This window comes from Electrona antarctica, assembly GCF_951216825.1.
Source record: "Electrona antarctica genome assembly, chromosome: 23".
Classification (NCBI taxonomy): domain Eukaryota; kingdom Metazoa; phylum Chordata; class Actinopteri; order Myctophiformes; family Myctophidae; genus Electrona; species Electrona antarctica.
In genome coordinates, this window is record NC_136804.1 from 13,707,258 (window position 1) to 13,732,768 (window position 25,511).

At 43.4% G+C, this 25,511-nt stretch overlaps 1 protein-coding gene across 9 annotated transcripts in view; it reads left to right on the forward strand.

The window, feature by feature from the left end:
* The first annotated feature begins 526 nt into the window (after positions 1-526).
* Positions 527-25,511, forward strand: part of chchd3a (coiled-coil-helix-coiled-coil-helix domain containing 3a) — a 137,394-nt gene continuing 112,409 nt past the window's right edge. For 2 of the 9 annotated variants that reach the window (XR_013788958.1, XM_079493990.1), the window contains exons 1-3: positions 527-857; positions 3,446-5,009; positions 22,987-23,080. Coding sequence is in view for 8 of the 9 variants with exons in the window: in XM_079493990.1 (XP_079350116.1) it covers positions 777-857; positions 3,446-5,009; positions 22,987-23,080 (1,739 nt within the window). In the remaining variant the exon portion in view is untranslated. The remainder of the gene's footprint in view (positions 858-3,445; positions 5,010-22,986; positions 23,081-25,511) is intronic. The other 7 variants (XM_079493991.1, XM_079493992.1, XM_079493993.1 and 4 more) reach the window with 7 other exon arrangements.

Here is a 25,511-nt window from a genome sequence, read left to right on the forward strand (position 1 = left end):
GGTTACTTTTGTATAGCCTACTGATCTTGTTATTATTTCATTTTTCCTTTTAGACAAGGTATTTAAAAGGTACACAAATATGTGTATATGTTTACTGTTGATATGAGTGAGAAAACAATGTTGCACATTAAGCTAATCACCTGGGGACTCCCCAAAATAATTTGGGGATCCCCCTGGGCCTGCATGGGGATCCCGAACCCCAGTTTGGGAACGATTGGCTTAGGAAACGGCGCTGGCCGGGGTGCTGAACTCACAGGTCTGAACTCAAAGCACTTTGCAATGTATGAAAGGTGCAATATAAATAATAATATTAATAATGATAATGATATAATAATAATAATAATAATAATAATAATAATAATAATAATAATAATAATAATAATAATAATAATAATAATAATTATAATTATTATTATTATTATTATTGTATATAATTCAAAGAACCTCACGAATAAAATGCAACCAATGAAAATCTCCCATGCACAAAGCGTGGCCGAATGAGAGCTGGCTTCCTTCACATACGTCACATGCTAAGGAAGTAGCCGGTGCAGACCATAGATAGAGGACCGGTGCATAGTGTGTGTATGTGTATATCTGTCAGTGCTGGGCCCCAGCCAGCGGCACCTTGCTACAGTGTGTCACCCGCCACCCCGCTCCTCGAAGCAGCAGCTATACAGAGACATAACGCTGCCCTAGAATAATAATAAACGCACGTGGAGCAGCAGAACCGGGTTCCAGAAGAACTGCGTGGGTTCCACTGAACCGATCTGCAGACCATGGGAGCGAACAACAGCACGCGCCGCGTCTCGTTCGAGTCTGACGAGAACGAGAATGTCACAGTGGTGAAGGGCATCAGGGTTAGTTAATATTAACACATCTGTTTGTTATTGTTAAATTAACGATGGTGATTATAGATGGACTGTGTGTTGCACGTTTCGATGTTTTCAGCCGCACGGGTTGTTTTGAGTGTGCAGACATTGAATCATGTCATGAATGTAATGTTTACGAATGTTATGTAAGGTGTGTGTGCACACACACGTGTGAGTCTGGTATAGCTGTTGACGTTTGGTTGAACTTGAACCTGACATCCTGAACCTGACATAATCTTAAATCAGGGGTCTTCATCTTCATCTCGTTTTTCAGGCCAAGGACCCCTTAGCTGAGACTGAGAGAGAGATAGAATATGATATGAAGCGGGTAGCCCCGCCCCCACTACATACTATTGTATAAAATTGTGTTGCAGATTAACTTTTTCATAGATTTCATAGATAGTTGCATAGACTTGTTTGACAGCACTATCATCGGTTTTTGTTTGTTTGTTTACACATTAGCTTCTCTATTAATATGTTGGATTCATGTTAATGTTTCAAACATTTAACCACTTAAAACCTCAATACTCTGTAAACTTGACGTTTGGCTTTGCACTTGGTCTGTTCCTTTTTCCCTCTACACCAAACCTCTTTTGCTGAGCAGATCTGAGAGGCGTTGTAAGCTTGTAGATCGGCTATTATAGGTTAATGTTCCTCCCCGAATCAGGTATTCAAGGGTTCAAGACAAGTGGTTGATGTACATTTTACATCAACCACTTGAACCCTTGAATACCTGATTCATATACCTATTATTTTACAATGTAAAATAATACAGTCAGTACCTATGATTGCTCCCCCACCCAAACCCCCCTCCCCCTGTTGAAGACCCCTGCCTTAAAACATTTTTCCATCTATATATTCCAGAGGTGATCTAAATATTGTTTTGACTGAACAAGAACAAGTCAAGCTTCCAGGAGAAACTGACATGCTTAGCTTTGTTGTTGTTGTGACATGCAATTAGTGTGTTGCAATCTAACTTATCTTCTGAAGTTAAACACAACCATATAATATCCTATACACACCTTGGGTGTCCGTGACCCCTAGGACATCCTCAGAGTTACCATAAGACCCAGACAATGAAATGCCTACTCCAGTGACGGTTCCCAAACCTTAGTTTTTTGAGGGGCTCTAGTCCCGTGATGTCTCACATTCGCCATTGACAATGAAAGGAGAATTTACGTCATAATGTGCCTGAAATATGACGTAAATTTGTGGCAACACAAACATTAAATGTAATTGACAATGAAAAAGGAAAATTCGCGTCATATGTAGACGAGCAAATCGGCTAACCAATCACATACATTCAGTTGTCATCTTACATGATCATGGTGAAAAGATAATAACATAAGTTGACAAATGAATTCATGAAGAAGTATATTCATTTTTTTATTGGATGATGTACGACGACGACTTTTTTTAATTTCAAGGACCATCGAAATTGGCAGTGCCCAGGATCGAACCTATGACTTTGTGGTCGAAGGGCGACTGAGCTAGGCCGGACACAGCCCTGTGCAGCCCTATTGCAAGTTTGCAGAACATTGCTTTACTTAAAACTCTGTTGTTCCACCCCGTTGTGGTGATGGACAGTCTCTGTAATGTAACTATAGGTGTATACAGTATGTCCATCCATCAGAGGCGATGCACTGGACAATATGTCTGACAACAGCAGCTTTTGCTTTTTGTTCGGTATAACTTTCTGGTATAACTTTCTGGCTGAAATGTGGAGGTGAAAAAATCTCATATCTCGGTTCAGTCACTTTCAACGTGTAAAGTTGGATCTACTGGTATAAACAAACGCTAGTGGTGCTTGCTATTGCTTTGGCCCTATCTGAAAGACCAGCGAAAGGCTCTTTACAAGTCAAGGGGAGCTGCGTCCTGTGTGTGTACCATTATCCCTAATATTTGTATTTGTACATATCTGTATCTTTATAATAAATACCCTGTTAGTTTAAATGTACAATTATACAAACTAATTAATTTACTGCGAGAGTGAGGTCTAGCCAACACCAACTCGGGATTCCTGGATCGCTGCCCTCCACAATTTCCTATTTAACATCAGGTTCTTGAGCTCTGCAGTGTTGTTAGTTAAGCTGTCGCGCCGCAGTACGTCTACAACAAAGTATTAGGCATTTGGGTACCTGCCTGTCTGTATGCATGGGATGTGTTTACTGTAACAGTAATTAGCATTATAAGGACTTATATGGTCAAGTATAAATTCATTGGACTATGTTTATAACACTATCGTTACAGTTATAAGCACGCATAAGTACTCATAATTATAGTTGTACCGATAACAAGTATCTGAAAAGTTGCCGATACTGCCTATAATGCTGGTATCAGTATTGGTCAGTATGTCAGTCTATTCTGATGCCATGTAATTTATCACATGATGTGTCATTTACAGTCATCAATTATTTTGTATTTTGAATGCTTCAGTTCATGTTGCACTACTGTTTAATACTCTTAACTGTACTATTTACATTATGTGTATGGAGTTGTTTGCAGAAAGTTAACTTTCAGCAACTTAAATATTCATCATTCTATCACTGAATATTCTCTTTCTCTTCTTTTTGCAGCTTTCTGAGAATGTCATCAACCGCATGAGGGAGCCGTATTCTGCTCCCCTCCTCCCCCGCACGCCCCCATCACCTCCTCCCCCCGCGGTGCCCTCCACCGCACCACCTCCTCCCCCCGTGGTACCCACTGCCCCATCACCACCCCCCTCCATCGCCACCCTCAGTCCCTCTGCACTCCTGCAGCCCGTGTCTCCATTTGACCCTGTCACCTCTTTGCCTCCTCCTCCCGTAGAGCCCCCTGTACTCCCAGCATCTCCTCCTCCACCAGCCCCACCTGCCACAGAGATAGTGCCTCTGCTTTGTCTTGCTCCACCCATGGAACAGGTGCCAGTACCCACCATCACCACAGACATGGTAATCCCATCTCCTCTGTCCCCGGCTACAACTATCGCTGCTGCTTTTGAGTCTGACGAGGCAGCGCCTCCTGCTGTTGAGATGGTAACTATGCACCCACCTCCCCCTGCTCCCGTTGAATCCCCGGCTGCCCCTGCTCCCGCTCCGGTTGAGGTGGAAACCGTAATTCTGCTCCTTCCACCTCTTCCGTCTCCCGTAATCGAAGCAACCCCTGCACCTGAATGTGTTCCTGCCCCCGTAATCGAAGCAACCCCTGCATCTGAATCTGTCCCACCAACGGTAATTGAACATCTCCCTGTTGAATCTATTCCTCCTCCCATAATTGAACCTCCCCCTGTAACTGAATCTGTCCCTCCTCCCATAATTGAACCTCCCCCTGTAACTGAATATGTTCCTCCTCTGCCTCTCGTAATTGAGTCTCCTCCTGTCGTAACTAAACCTGTTCCTCCCCCTGAGCCTGAACCCGTATCATCTCCACTTCCTGTCCTCGTAATTGAACCCGTTTCCACCCCCCCTGCTGAGTCATTTGCCCAGCTTCCTCCTCCTCCTCAGCCTCCAATGGAAGCTTTGCCTCCTCAGCCCGCTCCTGTTGCTGCTGCTGCTGCTGCTGCTGAACAAGTCGCTGCGCCTCCCCTAGCCGAATTTGTTGCTCCTAGTGAACCAGCTGCACCTCCTCCTCAGCCCATGGTGGAACCAGTAGCTCCTGCTCCTGTCCCAGAGCTAGTGGATGTCCCGGAGCCTGCGGTGGCCCCCCAAGAGCCTGCGGTGCCCCCCCCGGAGCCTGCGGTGGCCCCTGCAGAGCTAGAGCCGGCAGTGGCTGCTCCAGAGCCTGAAGTTGCCCCTCCAGAGCCTGCAGTGGCTGCTCCAGAGCCTGATGTTGCCCCTCCAGAGCCTGCAGTGGCTGCTCCAGAGCCTGAAGTTGCTCCTCCAGAGCCTGCAGTGGCTGCTCCAGAGCCTGAAGTTGCCCCTCCAGAGCCTGCAGTGGCTGCTCCAGAGCCTGAAGTTGCCCCTCCAGAGCCTGCAGTGGCTGCTCCAGAGCCTGAAGTTGCCCCTCCAGAGCCTGCAGTGGCTGCTCCAGAGCCTGAGGTTGCCCCTCCAGAGCCAGCAGTGGCTGTTCCAGAGCCTGAGGTTGCCCCTCCAGAGACTGTGGTGGTGCCCGCGGTGGTCCCTGAGCCTGTAACCGCTCCTCCACCTCCTCCGGCACCAGCTGGTGAGTTGGAAAATCAGTATGATTTTGATTCTGATGCTTGTTTTTGTTAGGGCTGTCCTCAACTAAATAAGTTCGTAGTTTTTTTATACACAGGTTTAATATATGTCTTTAGTTTGTTTTGTAAAAGCATTGACAATTAAGGGAAAATTTACATCAATCTGTCATTTACGTCATAATATTCTCTTTATTGTTAATGTTTGTATTTGCACAGTTTGTTTTACATCACCATTACATCACCTAATCAACATGAGTTAGACTTTAATATATTAGCGCCCCTCACTTCACATGGGTGTGATTTTTATACACAGTATATTGATTACGTTTCACAACTCTGTTCTACACACATCTGTATCACTCAGGTTGTCGTGCGATTGAAGTAAACGGGAAATAAACAGAAGTGAAAAGTCTGCTGGTTTATGCAGGGCTTAAAGTTCTCCGTCCTGGGGACGGATTTCTGTCTTGAGGACTTCATATGCGCCATTTATGAGATCAGTGGGGATCGGCAAAAACTATATATAAGGGGGGTGGGGGGTGTATGTGGCCATGCGGCCACGGTGTGAATGACATGAAGTCATCAAAACGCAGCATTCTTGCTACTAGTCAAGTGATCTCTCCAGTCCAAACTGCCAAGCATCCATTCCCACTTACATTTTACAATTTAGGCATTTAGCAGACGCTCTTAATCCAGAGCGATTTACATTAGGCAAGAACAAAAGCATGGGAATACATCACATATATAAAATGCATTTATCATGAAACATGCGTAAGCTAAGAACGTAACTAGAACATATCTATATAATGACACTATACATATAAACTATACATATATACTATACTATGCTATACATATGTACTATGATGTGCTATGACTACATACAATGCAATTATTGTGCGGTCTACATGACATGCTATAAGTCTGTTTCAAATGCTATCTAAGTCTAAAAGTGCTATCACTTAAATTATGTTTACATCGATCAGCTGCTCAGAAAGCACCACGTGCTGCTGAATGTAACCCGACACGGCGATACCCAAGTGTTGGCATGCCGGTGTCGTGCGCACTGCTGCGCAGACAGTAAATAGCAGATCTGCAATCTCACAGCGTGTCACGAATGCTCCGTGCTGTGAGCTTGTATATGTGCTATTTACTGCACGCAATAACACCAGTGCGCAACTAAGTCTGTTGTGCTCAATTGGATTTCCCCCTGCTATTCTGACTTAAAAGTAGCACAGATTTAATTTACCACTGAAGTTATGAAAGTTTCTCCATATGGATCATGGCAGCGTGTGTCCAAAAGATGAAATCACAGGAATAATGGAAGTCACTGGAGTTCCAAATCGAAAGTTGATTACACCACACAACAGGTAGGATGGGATTATTGTTGACAGGGAAGGCAGCCGTAATTGACAATAAAAGTGTTCGGTTCTCTTGCATTAAATTAGACAGCGGAACACTTGCTAATTGCTATGTTTGTCAATCAGAGATTTGAGAGGATTTATTTGTTACTCTCACAAAAGTTACCAATGCCAATGCAAACACTTCCGGTGGTGTTTCATATCATCTTTTCTTGACTGTGCCTTCTTTAAGTTTCACTACCAATGCCTCCATGATTATCACTCGATTGGACCGCCTGCTACGACACAGGAGTTAAATGCAATTCACGCCACGGTGTAAGAACAGGCTCGGACGTCAGGTGCTCTGCAACACACTACAGTGCTACCGGGTGTTTCAAGAGAGGATGCATGCGTATCAATGACCCATCGTGTGTGCAAACTGCAATCATACGGTGGTCAGAATGTTAGGGAAACATGATTTTACCAATACCACCACAAACAAATTGCGCGCTACGTGCACCAGGATATTAGTGTTTTTTTTGCATTAAGCCCTGCTTATGCTCTATGGCAATGGATTGTTTAGAATCCTAATATCTCAGATTCTTTTTCCAGGCTGTGTTTTGGATCAAAACAAGCTTGATTTGCGTCTCACTTCTATAAACGATATGATCGCCGGTAACATGTTTTTGGTGAATTAAATAACATTCAGTGGACATGTTACTTAGGGATTTTACACTTCCTGCTTCTCCGTTTCCAAGTGAAACGGCTTTCAAAATAAGACGGGTTTTCCGTTGAAATGAATGCTTGGCACTGGCAGTTCTCGAGTATAAATTCAGCCACCAGATGGCGGTGATGGCGGCAAGTGAGTTAAGTGAAGCCAAGCAAACTTCCCCCGTATCGCAACACAACCATGGGTCCCATCAGTGAGGAAGTGACTGACTTGTTTTCATCACCGGTGCATTTGGTATGCATACTCTTAGATCACCCAAATTCTAGAGGATCAAACGTACTGTATGCATAATTCATAGGATATGGAATACTGAATGAGGGCAAAGATAGAGCAAAGCAAAATAAATCTGTACTGTAAAGGGATGTTTTTGACAAAATGTTGAACACAGATAATTCTTCTGTGGATTTAAATGTAGCCAGGCAGCACACTCTCACTCCCCAAACGACCTGGGGGCGTGTCGTTTTAGGGGAGAATGCGTTGGGACATTAACTTTAAGATTGCATCAAGCCTACCACTGCTTCATGGATGATTTTGTTGACTTGCCAATGTGTTCCTCGTACATTACTTAAGTTCCGTCGTTCCCAAACTGAGCATTGATTGAGCAATGATTTTGGGGGGTCCCCAGATGATTATGTTAATGTGCAACATTGTTTTTTCATTTAACAGTAAACAAACAACATACAGTATAAGTGTATACATTATGCAGGGTATCTGCACATTTATAAAGTTATTATTTAATGGTTTTTAAGACTTTTTAACACCAAATTAGCCAAATTGTCAAATATTTTGTAAGAAACATTGTGAAAATAGCCGTGGGAGACGTTGTGAGCTTGTAGATTTGCTATTTTCGTGGCGTCAAACTAAATGTAATGCCTACAATTCCAAGTACTTGTCAGGGTATGGGGTCTCCACTTCAAATACGATTATTTTGGGGGGTCACGGCCTGAATGTCTGCTTGCACTGTCACCTTGTTTTAAATCCCTAATTATTTCCACATACAGTTTTGCAAATAGGTCAGTATGGGACAACACTGAACTAACACTACTATTGAAATTCAACAGGATTTCTCATCAGTAGCTTGCTTAATTAGAGGGAAACATTAGGAAGGAAAGAATTGTCCAGAGTGCAGCCATATAGATTAAATTCTATCAATGTTTAGTGTGTGGGTGTTTCTTTGTAAGGCTACAGTACCTGAGGACTTTACTCTCAAACTTCTCCACTTGCAGATTTTTAATTAGTCTTCATTCCTTAAATAATGCACTTCAATTTTGCCTCGGCCATATTATGATACATTGCCATCACCCAACTGTTAATCAAATGATTCATTATTTTTTGTTAGAACGTTAATGAATTGATGCTGCAATTAGTGGCTCTCCATTTTGGCTTGGCACCGTGGCGGTGAACTTAAGGTGGCGTGTATTCTTCGTCCTTCAGTTTGGAAGACTAGTTGGCTTCCTGAGACCTCACGAAAGAAAAAACAGATGAAATGCAAGGTTTCTCCCTGACAGTAATGATATTACTTACCGGTATTTGAGTTATTTTCAGCCTACAGTATAATGATATGCCCAAACTCCCTATGTAACTTATTTTTATCATTAAAATGTAATTTTGTCCAGTCTGTTATACAATATAACTTGTATGGTAACTTATAGAGTATACAATATTTTGCTCTTCTATACATCTATGGTCTTATATGCTCTTCTATTGAGACATTTAGGTCCGATGTCTAGGTGAGACACGCAACCTTTGACACCATCCTATATTTCTAGTTTGACATTAATATTGACCTGAAGGTGAAGATTCAATGAATCCCCTGATCAAACGCGCAGGCTCTAGTGTTAATGATTTCAGCAGAAATCTGATGTGGAACAGGGAAGTTACATGGTGTTGCTTTTAAGAACCTGTTTTAAAAAAAGGTGCCGATATTGATTATTAGAGAGAGGTGGTACACTGGTATGTGTGAGGGTCCTCCTGCTAATGTCAAGTGAAGGGCATGCGAGTGGGTAGCTGTGTCTGGGGAGCTCGGGCGTGGGAGAAAGTTCTTTCTACAGGATGACATCACCAGAGGGGTGGGGGGGGGGGGTAAGGCTCCCCCATCCTTGACGGCGCACAATTGGCAAAGTAATTAAAAAAGGCCAACTTCTGCTACGCCACACTAACTCCGGTGATTAAAACGACACCTCCGCAGTTTCACACAACAAACCACCGGGTCTCATTAACGTACGTATGTGTGTGTGTGTGCGTGCTTTTGCACACGCACCTTTTCCTTAGATTGGTGCACATGTATTTTTTTTGCAGGCTAGCTCAAGTTTATATCTCACTCAAGACAGCGCCAATGCCCAGTGTTGCCATGTCTGATTATTATAAGTGTCTTCGGGCTTGATTTGTGTTTTTGTAAAGTCACATTGTGTTTATTGGGGACTTGTTTCTAAAGGTGTAGTTGCTTATTTGGGCTTGCATCCTAATGTCAAGGACCCCCAGATTAATATGCATTTGTCCAGAACCTCATCTGAAAATATTTTGTGCTGGGGAGCCCCCCATACAAGATTTGTGTTGTTAAACACAAATCATATGTTTTTAATTGGCAGATCTACAAGCTCACATTATGTGTTGTGAGCTTGTACAGTAGATCTTCTATATTTTCAAATAGTTGATGTAAAGTAGTAAAACTTGGCCTATAGTTGCTTCTTTTGGGATTGTTTTCATAGACCTGGTTGTTTGTTTCTCTTGCAAAATCTAGCAACACTGCCCATGTCATTTATCAGCAGCAGGTCTCCTATTGGCTAAAGGCTTACTCTGGTGTCGGGCTAAAAGTCTTTAAAGGCTGCTAAATGTCACATATATTACTGATGACATCTTCTGGTTGTCCTCACCAGTTAATATATGTGACATTTATCAGCATTTATTCACATATTCCACACAAAGACATAACCCTGTTTTGCACTGCATGGGCTATCTTCAGTGTGGTGCATTATAAGGTTTTTCTGCCTGTCAAAAAAGCATTCCTCCATTGTCTGTGCTAATTGGTTTTTAGATTAAAAGATAAATATGACAGTATCAACACAGTACATTTTTGTGTTGAGCACAGCTTTTATGGCTTATTCTTTCATTTTACTTCCACTGGACAGTTATGGAGGAACACTGTGTCGAGGCTTTTGTGTGCTTTCAAGTAGAGCCCGACCGAGAATTATCCCCCTTTTGCCTCTATTATTTATATATCTATGCTCAAACCGAGTGGAAGTGTGTAGGGCGAGTGGCGAGGAGCTAGTTTCAAAGGCTCTGATTGGGTCACTGTTTATTTGACTTGGTTGGTACCAGAGCTAGCATAGCTAATCTGCATCGTGGAAGGCGGAGAACAAACTGTGACGATATGCCCGTTACATATCGTCTCTGCCGCGTGGAAACTTTTACTTTTCAATTCAAATTCATAACTGTAAGTAGCAGATCGACGAGCTCAAAACGTGACACTTCACACCACGTTTCGAGCTTGCAGATCTGCTACTTTTGATGCTTCTGTGTGCCACTGTAGTATGATCATAACCTGGGCGGGACCAAGGCAGCACTGTGTATACCTTGATCCCGCCTCTAGCTGCCGCTGATTGGCCAGGCCGTTTTGTGGCCGGGCATCAAGTCTGCCTGAGAGTTCCCAGATGGGAGCAGGAGGGGGGAACCCAGTGTACTCTCTGCTGCCCCATCTGGCGGAGTCAGGTTAGTATGATCAAGCAGGTTGTTAATTTACAAAAACAAAGTTATGTCAGCTCGTAGGCGGTCCGTACTTGCCGTCGTATGTGGAGGCCAGTCTATGACATTCACAACCAACCACCAAACCAAGCCAACTCATAATTCACTGTCACACCTTCGTCCAAACCCGGGTAGCTGAGGTGCTCTTCAGATAGCTAGCCAGGCCCTCAGGAACAACCGGTGAACAGGTTCTGATACCGTCTGAGGATCCTTGAGCGAAAGCTGGTTCAGGGTCAGAGTGTTCCGAATCGACAGGAGCCCCGTGTCAATTCCAAGTAGGACATGTAAATGTTAAAGAGATTAAAAACTCATCATCTTTTTCAACTGTTTTTTTTTTTCTTTCTTTCCCTCCCCTTGCTCTTGATTTCCTCCAGTCGTTAAACCCCATGGAAAAACCCGGGGAGAGGTAGGAGGACAGTCTATTGGCGGTGGAGATAATAGACAAGCAGCTAAATTGCGTTTCTCATCAGAAGTTTCATTAACCCCAGGACCTGCGCCGAGGGCATAATCTGTACCATTATCACTTCCTCACGCTCCTGCCTCGCGCCTAGCCGATTGAAACCGGGACAGCGTCCGTGTCATTTCACAGTTTAGCGTTGGCTATTCAAAAATAGCAGATGTACGAGCTCACAGCGCGTCGCTTTGTGTATAGCTTGTACATCTGCTAGTTTTGCACGTTTTTGAAAAATCTGAGTTTGAGAAAAATCCGATTTTTCTATTTCTTTCGAGAACTTCTGATTTTTATAAAGCATTCTGTGGAATCGGCCTCGGGTCTTGACGGTTTAGACAAGTCCTTGGACACCTTGGACCACGTTCAAACAAGGGGCGACAAAAAGGGGAAGGAGAAAAGGGAAAAAGAACAACCCCAGAGTGAGACCCCTCTTCAGAATAACCCTTTTATTCCTCCTTCAGTGGTTCTCAAAGTGGGGTCCAGGGACCCTCAGGGATCCTTGAGGGGGCGTTCCAAATGGACCGTTGCACGTCTGAGAGTGTATAAATGGAACAAAGCCGATACCCCGCATGGGCCCATTTGCTTTCATTTGTACACTACACTAAAGTTATGGGGGTCCTTGAAATGAAATCGTTTGGTTCACTGCTTTAACCCATTTTGATCTGAGATCAGATTCTAAAAATGTCTTCTACGTCCTGACAGTTTTCTGAAAAAGCTATGTTTCTATGTCAGTCGTTCTTCGATTTTTCAAAAATAGCAGACCTACAAGCTCGTAGCGCGCCACTCGGTGGCGCGCTATGAGCTTGTAGATCTGCTATTTTTCAATAGCTAAAGCATAATATAATGCTAACACCAAAAGGGGTTCCCGCCCAAAATGGGTTAATAGGGATAGTTCACACACAAAATTATTACTGATTTTCTAACAATTACTCACCCCATGAAGCCTTGAATTCATGGAGATTTTTTTGTTTTGAAGTTTATATTATTATAATAAATCACACCCGTGTGAAGTGAGGGGCGCTAATATATTAAAGTCTAACTCATGTTGCTATGATTAGGTGATGTAATGGTCATGTAAAACAAACATTAAATTCTCTTTATTGTTAATGGCATTTAATGTTTGTGTTATGGACAAGATGACGTAAAGTTTCCATTCATTGTCGATGGCGTTATTAAAACAAACATTGAACTAAAAACAAACATTAAACGTGTATATAGAAGGGGCTAGCGCCCCTCAAAAAATATATTTCCTATTTACTTCAATCAATTAACTTTAACCCCATACTAGGAAAAAAAATAATACTGATCTACAAGCTCACATAGCTTGTAGATCTGCTGTTTTTGTTGAAGGTTCGCCCCTAGAATAGTTATGCAGGGGTGGTGTGGTGGTTAATACAACTTCTTCCCTTGGAACACATGGTGGTTTCCCATTTTCACAGGACGATAAGACTAATGAGAAAATCTACTTCATTTAGTTAATTATCGACCCTTTTCTGTCCCAGCAACACACTCTCGCGAGATATAGCATCAGTAAACATAGGATGTCCGCGAGATTTGCCATCAAACGCTAGGCGCCCACTTAGGAGACCATTAGGATTTGTGTACCATTCGGCCTCTAGTGTATCGTCATAAAATGTATGACGATACACTAGAGGCCGAATGGTACACAAATCTTAAGATGGTTAATTTTTTTAATGAACCATCTTTGGTTTCAACATTGGGACAATACACCCGTCCAGCCACACATATTTCTCCTACTCTTCTCCTGTTTTTAGTCCACCTCGTGTCTCTCCATGGTCCAGCTATAGGTGGAGACACATCTTTCAGCAGGCCATTAGTCCAGCACAGTGTGTGGGCTCCCTATGTCCAATGAATATTTATAGACGCTGTGTGGGAGTCTCAACCTTGACTGTGGTGTCATCAGCGCACACACACACACACACACACACACACACACACACACACACACACACACACACACACACACACACACAAAATCAATGGTTGCCTCATTGAGGTCACAACCTTTCAGGAATGGCCTGAACTTTGCAACTTTTTTAAGAACGAGATCCTTTATTAATTAAAGTCATTTAATGCAATCAAATAGGACTTTTCTGTTTGGATTTATGGGCTGTCAAGGCCAGAAAGTAGCCTTTTGCCACTCAGTAGGCGTTCCCGCATAACTTCCGGGTATGATGATGATGTCACGTGCATACCCTCTACTAATTTAAGATGTTGAGGAGACCTTGTGGGTAAAAAACAAGAGAGAACATGAGTTCTGATTAAAATGTCATGTCAGTCACACAACTGTTGTACGAGGTTCACTGCATGGCAACAGCAATCAACTTCACCTGTCAAGTATGGCAGTAGTTCTCTCATTGACATTGACAGTTCTCTCATTGACATTTTCATGTCAATGAGACCCCCAAATTGATATGTAACTGGCTACAGACCCTCCCCCGCACACCCTGAAAAGGTTTTGTGCCAGGTAGACCTCCAGAAGAGAGAATCAAAGCATTTTGTATATATTTTTTAATTATTTCCCAAAAGCAGATCTACAAGTTCGGAGCACAGTACAAAGTGACTCGTTTTGATCTATTTTCGAATAACAGATATTTTTGAATAGCCAAAGTATTTTAGATTAGAACCTACAGAATTTTTTTTAGAAGCTAACATAATACATGAATAAAGCGGTTAACATGATTGTGATGCTACGTTAAATACTTTTGCTGGGGACCCCCCTTTGTAATACACATTGTAAAGTGCTTTGGATAAAGGTGCTATATAAATGCACCATGTACCTTTTTTTATTTACCATCTATTGTATTGTTTAAAACACCACCTTGGCTACTTTGACTTGGATGAAGAACTAGATAGGAAAAGTAAATGGCCTTTGGCGGAAGTAAATCGACTACAAAAGACAGTGTTTCCCCTCTCAAGAACCACTCGGTTTGGTTGAGAGTGGAAAACAATATTTATATTTATTTTAGACTGATGTGATGTCTTTTCTTCTCTTTTATTTTATTTCTTTCAAAAAGACATCTTGAAAAAGCCCTTGGCAAAACAACTTTGTTTTGCCATCATTTTAAATGTCAGTCAGCACTGTTATTAGTTTCTGCTTCTACCTACAAAAATACCGTTTTGTCTGTTTGCTATCTGACAGAACCATCTTACTTTATAGTGTATAGTTAATATTGTAGAGGCAGGGGTTTAACTACGGTTCCTATTTATCAGGACAGAAAAGCCTTTTATAAATGGACAAGACAGTGTTGCCATGTCTGCTTATTATAAGCAACGTTTATTTTTCTTTGCTTTTCCTGTAAAGTTGAGTTTTTGGGGCTTGTTAGTTGTTTCATAATGTCATTGAAATCGGTGGTTCTCAAACAAGAACTCTCAAATTAACTAATTGACTGGCATTAACAATTTCAAGCCGGTTTAGCATATGGTTAAAGGATTTATTTAAAAGAAAACATGTATATACTCTATACATCTGTTGCTAGACTGCGTTTTGGTGAAAACAAGCTTACATTCAACTGCCAATAACTAGGCGCAGCGGTTCCCAAACCTGTCAGGCCGTGCACCCCCAGTTACCTCCTGACCTAGCTGACGCACCGCCCTACACCGAAAGGAAATGTGTGTATAATTGTTTACATGCAACATATATCCTATGCCGCCTGCATATATATATGTTGACATATATACAGTATGGTATATATGTCCACATATATAGTTATGGGTTCCTTGAAATTAAAACAAGTTTGAGAACCACTAATCTAGGAATACATGCAAATACCATTAATAATTGCAGCTACAAGTCGGTAAAATAATAGCGTAAATATTACAGTAAGATGATTTTGTATTTTCAGTTGATGTTGCACTGACTGTAAATGACATATCGTCATGTGATAAATCGGATTGGCACAGACTGACATACTCGCAGATTCGGCGAGTATATTTTTGACAGTATATCAGCAGCTTTCCCGATACTGTTATCAGAACAACTCTAAAAGGAAGTACACCCAGAGTGACTGGAGTATATATTCGATCAGAAGAAATGTTGATGTATTGCATCCCTCCCTACTTTGAATGAAACACTGTACGTTTTTAGGAGTACGGATACATTTCTCACTATTTGTCTCTACCTGTCGCAGTGAAAAGTACCAAAAATGTGACAGTTCTGCAATAAGCCTTGAACAGAGATCAAGTCTTTTCAATGGAGTGCAATAACTTCTCACATATTACAATAGAATGATTCATTCTCAATGCCAGAGGGACTCGTATAGGAGAGAGAAATCCTCCACCTATAAGACTTCCTCATTACAACGATGTGATGTTATACCGTGGATGTCAGACTGTCTGGTTACAGACTTTCTGTGGGAGAAAGCAGACATGAACCTCTTCTACTGTCCGTCAAAAGGTATCTTTAGCCCGTTAACCCATTACAACCGGGATTGCATCCGTGTCATTTTAGATTTGAACCACTTGTACCATTATTTTATTATTATTTTGGCTATTCAAACATGGCAGATATACAAGCAAAATGAGTTACCGTAGCATCACGAAAATGTTTACCGCTTTATCCATTTATATGTTGGTTATTCAAAAATAGCAGTGCGCGAGCTTGTACATCTGATCTGCTATTTTTGAACATTTTTGAATGATCTTCAAAGTGTGAGAACTAATTTTAGAAGGTATTTGTAGAATCGGGCCTTAGGTCTTAAAGGTTTAGACCATTCCAGCATTGTGTTTTAGAACATTGGCTCATAGTAAAACCATGACACTTGTCAGAAATGTTTGAAGGCAAGTGCTCTCTCTCTCTCTCTCACCCCACCAGTCCCGAAATAAGAAGCTTTTTGCAATCTCAACAGGGCAGTGAGAAGAGGCCGCGAGTCCGCGACTTCGACTTTCTTGGAATTGATCTAAGAATGACCTTTTGCACTTCTCTTTTCCCCCCCCCTAATCTGTACCCTTAAATCCCCCTCTAGTGCACAGTATTTAGTACTTTCCGGAATCGACCTAAGGTTTCCAAACTTTTCAGTACTGCGACCCCCATAATCACATTTTATTTGAACTGACCATTCACATGAAATTGTAGGGATTACATTGTAATTTGAATCCGTTCCACAGATGCAGTCAAGTGAAATCTACAAGCTCACAGCTCACTGCAAGGTGTTTGAGAGCTTGTAGTTTGGCTATTACAATATTAGATTATTTTCCTCTTTCTTACAATATTTGACAATTTGGTATTTATAAATCAATAGATTGTAGAGTGGGTGTCGGGACCCCCCAAAATATTTTTAATCCAATGCCATATACTACTATTTTTCTCTCACTTTTGGCTAAAAGTAAACATCCAGTAGACCTATTATCTCAATCCCAACGGCGCCCCGAGCGATACTGTAACTGCTTATAGCTGGTTGTCACATCTAGCTCCAACCGCTTTGGATTTGAGTTGATTCCGTATGTGAAGTCAAAGGAAAGCGTAAATCGGCCGGTCCTCCCTTAAGCCAATTTGAATATAGGATAGGATGACACACGGCCGCTAGCCTGATGCTAACATAGCACAGAATGACACGCTTCATGTCTCTCTCGCTCGCTCTCTCTCGCTCTCTCTCTCTCTCTCTCTCTCTCTCTCTCATGTGCTGAGATCAATGGAGAGATGAGTTCTACCCTCCTCCTGAGTTGTGACTATACTGCCCAACTAAGATGAGCATTGGCTCCTGTTCTGACAGCATGCCGACTGACAGCTGTCCGTCTCCTGGAGGTTATGACACACAGCAAAAGGCTGTCAGCCGTCAGTCAGTCAGTCACAGCTAGCGTCGCTCTGCTCCACTGTCTGTCTCTCTGCTGCCGATCGAGGCCCTTTGTAACCCTCTACCCTTTCTTTCAACCACTGGTGTATTTTCAGCAGTGGTGGAAAAAAGTACTCAAATGTTTTGCTTAATATGGTTATTATTAATCCAGAATCACCAGTCTTATATTTACCGGTTCTTGGCGTCTCCGTCGCCTGGCAACGCTTTGCTTCCACGTTGTGATGTCATTGAATGTTTTCGCTCTGTAAACTCTGTCTATCTATTCTAATGTGTCGCATTGTGAGCTTGGAGATCGGCTATTTTCAAATGGCCGAAATGTACAGTATACAGGGCTGAAAAGGACTACTTTTCAACCTACCTTCATTGGTCCTCGTGCGCGTGCGCTCTCCAACAGCCAATTAGGGACCACCATTATTGGTGTCGTAACTAAGGTACATTTCAAGGTTGGTATGAGGTCAATAACGTGTCTAAAGGATTTAGAATAGGAGAGAGCTCTAGGACTCCGAGCAGCAGTCGTAGGGGGTCCCTGCTTCATCTTTCTCTCTCACATAAGGAAAAAAACACTGCAGACCTGTTCAGTGGATTTCGACTGATTGCAGCCACTGATTGGGCCTTCAGTTGGGGCCAGTTGGAATGCACCTGTGGAGTTGTATCTTTAATTCAATTTTATGGCGTAACGTTTTGAACTCATCTTACCTCACGAGTTCCTTCAGTTTGATCAGTGCTGCGGCAACACGTTTCCGTAATGAATGGTAACGAGCTGAAACCCTCCCCAAAGTGCTCGTTCACTCAGAAATGTTTAGGCGTGATGCATGAAATGTGTCTTTTTATGTTAAGTATCACATCATGGTGCCTGTTCACCCGTTTCGACTGGTATCAATGGACAAGACCGCAGTTATCAGTTAGGATCAGCACGACTTTTTCGGACGAGTATGGGCATGCCTGCCGACTGAGAAAAAGAAAAAACGACAGGATTAAGGTTGGCGAACATGCGTCAATATTAGGACCGCGCTGCGACATGCTTGCGGTTAAGTTTAGGGGAGGGTATGAGGAGGCTTGTCGTTTTTAGTAGGCAGTAGACCAAAACGACAGGATTAAGGTTGGCGAACATGCGTTAATATTAGGACCGCGCTGCGACATGCTTGCGGTTAAGTTTAGGGGAGGGTATGAGGAGGCTTGTCGTTTTTAGTAGGCAGTAGACCAAAACGACAGGATTAAGGTTGGCGAACATGCGTTAATATTAGGACCGCGCTGCGACATGCTTGCGGTTAAGTTTAGGGGAGGGTATGAGGAGGCTTGTCATTTTCAGTAGGCTCAGTAGACCTGAATAGACCGATAAGACCGGTTAACGTGTCATCAACACCAATCGCAGCCAGCAGGCTCCAGACGAGCCGATCGGCTAGATAAGATCGGCGTAATAAGTAACCTACTGGGAATTATCGGTTGATTTCCGGTCGAGTCGGCTAGCCTGTTAGTGTTAACCCATTAAGACCTGCATGAGGCCGATTCTACAAAGGCCGATTCTTCTAAATCCTAACAGTTTTCTCAAAAACCTATGTACCTACTGGCTATCGGTGGTGGTATGTATTTGGCTGCGGACCTTCTATCTCTAAATTTGTCGTTCCAGGGACCCCCCCCCCCCCCCTCGAAGCAAAGCTTAAGTTAAAATGTTCGCTTTAAGAAATATATATACCAGTTAGACGGGCGAGAAGCAACCTTGCCCTGAAGGGGGTGATGGCAGACTGCTGGGTGAGTGATGGTGCTTTGGCATGGGGGGGTCAGATCAACATATGGAATGAATTCTGTACTGGCCATATATGGGAGCGTGTCTTGAGTGTACAGGGTTTGATGAGGTCAGATCAACATATGCAATGTCAGAACAGGGCAGCTCTATATATGGAGATCTAAGGGTGGCAGCGGGTGCAGTGTCTTGAGTGTACAGCATTTGATGAGGTGTGGCCATATATGGAGCATGTCTTAAGTGTACAGGGTTTGATGAGGTTAGATCAACATATGGATTGATCTAATATTTTCCTCCTTGCGTTGTCCATCTCACAAATTCTACGATACGTGTCGGGACGTTTGGCCCTCACAAGTATAGTAATTGACACACACACACACACACACACACACACACACACACACACGTGCGGACACAAACGGTGAAGTGAAGTGTGCCCTATTCAAGGCCGGCTTTGAGGTGTAAACTGGGTGAACCCCCTGCCTGCCTGTCTGTTGGGAACAGAGAATCTCTTTCTCTCTCTCCGTGCCTCTCATCCCTCCATCTCTCCTCCTGTCTCTCCATTAGGAGTGGATGTTTATCGCCCAGTCTCTCCACGGGGCCAACGGAGGCGGAGGAATACCCCCAACAGTTTGATACAAGATCAAGTCACAGAAATGCTCTCAGGGTTTTGTTTGTTGACTCTGTGTGATCAGTGTTGCCATGTCGCTTATTATAAGCGACTTGTAAACATTGGTGGTTGCGCTTTTTTGGGGCTTGTTTCTAAAGTGTAGTTGCTCATTTGGGCTTGTTTCCTTTCCTAATGTCGTTTGAACCAGTTGTTCTCAAACATTTTCATGTCAAGGAACCCCGAATGAATATGTATTAGACCGCAGACCCCCACATCTGAAAATATTTTGTGCCAGGTACCCAGGTACGGAACATTCTAAACTCTATACGGCTTGTGCTTATAACCACGCCCCGCTTCTGTGGCCAATGTGGAAGTGCCTTTCCCCTAGCCTACAACAACTGCAGACTGATTTTTGGTCGATAAAGTATAGTTTCTGACCGCGATGGAGGGCCGCCGTCTCAAGCGAACTTGAGTCACGTGAGACACCACCGAGCGAGCTAAAGTGAGCGAGTTGCCGTGTCGAACGATGCAAAGGGCCGACTCAGGGCCGTGTTGTGGGCAGAGAATAGTAAATCATGTTCTAGCGAGAGCGTTTGACCCGACTGCCACTCAAAGTGGCTACTGGCCAATCACAGCGCGTCCTTGCACAAGTGTACTGGCCAATCACATCATCCAGTCACATCATCCTTGCACAAGCTGTATAGAGTTTCGAATGACGCCCCCTTTACCAGATTTGAGCTGTTTTGAGGAATATTCAAAATGTTTAGCTTTCTTTTTATTTCAAGATTTTTCTTTTGGGCTTGTTTTCATAGACCTGGTTGCTTATTTCCCTCACAAAATCTGGCAACACTGTGTGTGAGATGCCAGTAAGAAACAGTGTGTTAATTCAGTTGCTGTGGAATCAAATGAATGTGATTTATGACAAACTCCCACTTAACACAGATGTTTAGAGTCGCCTCCCCCATCATGATTACATGGAGACAGAGTGTCTGCAACTCTCCATCCACTTGTAAAGTTGCCAGTCAGTATTATGTAACCTGGCTCCACGATCCAAAATGAATAAAATAATGATTTGTTAATGGATACCAAAGGCTCGATTGGGAGCTTTAAAAAGGTTTCATGACAAAAGACGAGTGCTTTATGGAGGGGGGGGGGGGGGGGGCAGATGTGAAACCCCAAATTGAAATGACCCCCATCAGCAGCAGTGCGCCGTAAAATGACAATTGAACCAAGTCACAAGACCACTGAACGTTGTTGGATTTCTGGCCTGGTGTCGAGTCAAGTCCCAAGCTGAGAGTAAAGGAATGCCCTTGTTCGTTTTATATCTTTATAGATTAGTTAATTTAGTTTTAAATTGGATTTTCTGTGCGCTCAATCGGCGCCCGTCCCGTCCCCGTGCACACACTCTTACGTGTGTGCGTGTTTGCGTGTGTGCGTGTGCGTGCGTGTGCACATATCCCCCTTATCCCCCTCGCCCGGCCTGTCAGTGCAATGGAGGTTTACCAGGTAATAATAATGGAGCACCAAAGTCTGACATAACTGCCGCTAGAGGATGCTATATCCCCCTGGGTCACAGCAGGTTTTTTGTATTAGAATTCCCATGGGGAAATCTTATCATCTAAGAACTTTGTTGTAGGACTAAACAAATCACCCTGGCGATTTTACTCAAATTATGGATATGAAGCATCAACTGACAGTGAAAAAATACTAATTTATCCAAAGTAAGTGGGTAAGACATTTGTTTTTGGTCTTTCTCCAAACACAGACATTCAAGTGTTACTCAATATCATAAACGACACAGAGTCACATACCTGACAAAATACCTGAACAAAATGGTTTGTTCATTTTTGGAACACAGTTCTTACGACGCGATCTTAAGCTTCCCCCTATAAGGAAAATCCAATACAAAATAATAGTGACCCAAAGGTAGTAGGAGTCAGTACTCTATAATATTATGACAATAGGGTTTGTCCCTTCCATGCAGTGTATATGTATACCGGTGTGTGTGTGTATATATATGTGTTTGCAGTGGTGGTGGGGGCTGCCTCTCCTCCCCACTACCGCAGTGGTGCAGCACAGCGCTGCATGGCAGCACTTCTGTCTTCAGAGCACGTTTTGGAGTAACACCCCACCCCTCCCCCCCTCCTCCCCGTCGCATGCCTGCCTGCCTGCTTGCCTTCTTTACTTTCATGCTTAATTACCTGCCAAGATAGGCCGGAGGAGACATGCGGGCGGACATGTATGACACACCAGCGACATGGAGATAGAGGAGGATGAGGGAGACGAGAGTCTACTGCGGTTTCATAGTGCGGTTTTCTGTGTTGTGCGTCTGTGTACGTGCACGTGCGTCTGTGTACGTGCACGTGCGTGTGTGTGTGTGCGTGCGTGTGTGTGTGTGTGTGCGTGTTTGGACACTGCATTAATAGGGCAGGTCATTGCTGATGTGTGTCGGTTGTAGTAGGACTCCCAGACACTCCCCTCTGCTTTCCATCTCTTGCTTCAGAAGACATCCATCGCAGCCCGCAGGCTACAAGACGCCCTGTCCCACCTCACTACACTCACAGCGAGCACGCGCAGACACACACACACGCACACACACACATGCGCGTGGTCGTGCGCGCGGTCTGAACACACAATCTCCACAAACACTCCATTACATTTTATAGCTCACAGCGAAGCACCCTGTATGAGAGATAAAAGCCTGGCAGACTCCCTCTACTTTAATAACGAAATCACTGAGGACTCTAACTGTGTAAATGTTCCTCTTTTTCTTTTTCCTTTAGCAATTATATTATAATGTGTGTACCACCCTTGTGTACTGTATATGCAGTGTCTGCACTATCATGTACACACACACACACACACACACACACACACACACACACACACACACACACACACAAATACACGAAATAGTGCGTCTCTCTTTGATCTGGTTGGAATTCTGCAGTTTTCAGTGTCCCATCACTGTAGCTTAGCATACGTGTATAAGTTGAATCTGTTTACTCTGGTGGGGTACTTTGGTGGGTTCAACGTTGTACAGGTATGGTGTGTAGAGTAGGTGAGGCACTATGTACCGTAGATATTCATGACAGCCTGCAGGTTGCATTCTAAACCTTGTGTATATTTGTAGTGTAGTTTGTCTTGTAAAAAAAAAAAAAACCCACCCGTGTGAAGTGAATGAGATGACATACATCATCTCATTCCTGCCAATCATAGTTTGCGTCCTCACTTTTCTGCCCTCACATGTTATCCTCAATATGTACTTTGCTCAGCCAATCAAATCACTATGGGGTGCTCAGCCAATCAAATCATCGCTATGGGGTACACACAAAGATGGGCATAGGAGGGGCTAGCGCCCCTCGATAACAAACATGTATTGATTTAGGTAGTCTCATGGTATGGTGACGGTCATATGGCTTTGATTATCCATACGCTTTTCTAGTAAATTGAGTCCTGTGTAAATTGAGCATACTGTGTGAATTGTTTGCAGTGGATTTTAATAAAGTGCTTTTGAACCACAATCTCTCTCTCTCTCTCTCTCTCTGTCTCTCTCTAGTTGATAGAGAGACCTTGAGGAAGAGGATCACTGATGAATTGTCTCAAGGCATGGAGGAGCAGAGAGCTAAGGCACAGCAAGAACTGCAAGACTGGTGAGACACACACACACACACACACACACACACACACACACACACACATTTTGCACCACAGTCCATCATATTCTTATTCACTATGGTTCATCAAACCGTTTTTATCCCTTCTCAATACTGATACTCTCACAACTTGCGTATCGACGGATACGATTGTGTCCTAGATCAGTGTTACTCAACCCGCAGCCCATTGGCTGCATGCAGCCCCTGCTTAATGTATCTGAGGCCCGTCATTGTCATACCAATACAAATATAATCGGTTTCATTGTTTTGAACAAGATTGTAGGTATTATATTGTTTGTTCCAAGAGAACGTGATGTTTAATGTCAGCAATCACTCACTTATTTATTCACCTTCAAAATAATACTGAGTGTCATTTTTATCATTCTGAGTGGCCCCTGAGCCAACTTGAATTGAGTAGCCCTGTGCTTGATGATGTGTGTGTTTTAAACATAATGGAGGACGGTGGTTCTCAAAGTGGGGTCCTTGGGGACTCTCAGGGTTCCTTGAGGGAGTTCCAGATGGACAGAGCTGTAACTCTGAGATGGAACAACACTATGGTCGATCACCATGTTGGCTCATCACAGTGTTCACTGTGGTTCCTCGCCGCCTTTCAGGATTTCAATTAGAAAAAGACATTTCCAAATGTGAGCCACTTTCTGCTCTCATTAATAGTCAAAAAGGTCAGTCAGTCCCAATACCCCCCCCCCCCCCCCCCCCAGTTTCCAATCTCCACCTTCTTCCAAAACACATCAGCACACACACACACACACACACACACACACACACACACACACACACACTCCTCTTTCTTCGCTGGATCAATTAATCATGCCTTAGCAGGGGAGCACGACGTCTTGAGGTAATTTCCTGGGCGCTGAGTGGGCGATCCATTAGGCAGGCCTGATGAGGAATCAACCCTCCATCTGAGAAGGCATCTTCCCCTCTCCCTCTCCTCTCCTCTCCTCTCCCTCTCCTCTCCTCTCCTCTCCCTCTCCCTCTCCACACCACACCATAGAAGCATCTTCCCCTCTTCCTCTCCCTCTTCCTCTCCTCTCCCTCTTCCTCTCCCTCTCCCTCTCCTCTCCCTCTCCACACCATAGAAGCATCTTCCCCTCTCCCTCTCCCTCTCCCTCTCCTCTCCCTCTCCACACCATAGAAGCATCTTCCCCTCTCCCTCTCCCTCTCCCTCTCCCTCTCCCTCTCCCTCTCCCTCTCCCTCTCCTCTCCCTCTCCACACCATAGAAGCATCTTCCCCTCTCCCTCTCCCTCTCCCTCTCCCTCTCCCTCTCCCTCTCCACACCATAGAAGCATCTTCCCCTCTCCCTCTCCCTCTCCTCTCCCTCTCCCTCTGCCTCTCCCTCTCCTCTCCTCTCCTCTCCTCTCCTCTCCCTCCCCTCTCCCTCTCCCTCTCCCTCTCCTCTCCCTCTCCACACCATAGAAGCAGGTGCATGTGCTCCATAATGTCCAATAAACACTTTTGCTTTCCCTCTTTAATGGCTCTTGGGGGAGTTCCAAGTGTCTGATGAATGAGCAACTTTGATTAGTCACTGCAGTCAGGTCTGTACTGTATAAATACACGCTATACAGTCAGGTCTGTACTGTATAAATACACGCTATACAGTCAGGTCTGTACTGTATAAATACACGCTATACAGTCAGGTCTGTACTGTATAAATACACGCTATACATTCAGGTCTGTACTGTATAAATACACGCTATACATTCAGGTCTGTACTGTATAAATACACTCTATACATTCAGGTCTGTACTCTGTACGGTATAAATAAACACTATAATGTAGGCTACATATACAGGTCTGTGCCAAGCATACTGCAAGTATGTACGGTAATAATCAACACTAATGAAAAATAATATTAATAATAATTCATCATTTAAAAAATAGCAGGAGCTTGTATATCTGTAAATTGTTTGTGTTGTTAGCCAACGTATACAATATGAATAGAATGGTTAAAATGATTATGATACTGTAACCCCATTTTGGGCGGGAACCCCTTTTGGTGTTAGCATCATGTCATGCTTTAGCTATTGAAAAATAGCAGATCTACAAGCTCATAGCGCGCCACCGAGTGGCGCGCTACGAGCTTGTAGGTCTGCTATTTTTGAAAAATCGAAGAACGACTGACATAGAAACATAGCTTTTTCAGAAAACTGTCAGGATGTAGAAGACATTTTTAGAATCTGATCTCAGGTCAAAATGGGTTAACACATTTTGCTGGGTCCCCCCCTGGGCCGGACACCACTGCTCAAGAGCATAATAAATGCAAAGTTTTCAGAAATGGTTTGTCTTATTGACTTTATCCCAACCCTGCTTGGTTCACTGTTATATCTCTTATATATTTACTGCTTCCTGTGTATTGTCTAGTTATCAACTGCTGCTGTTAGGAAATAAGTACATACAAATTACACT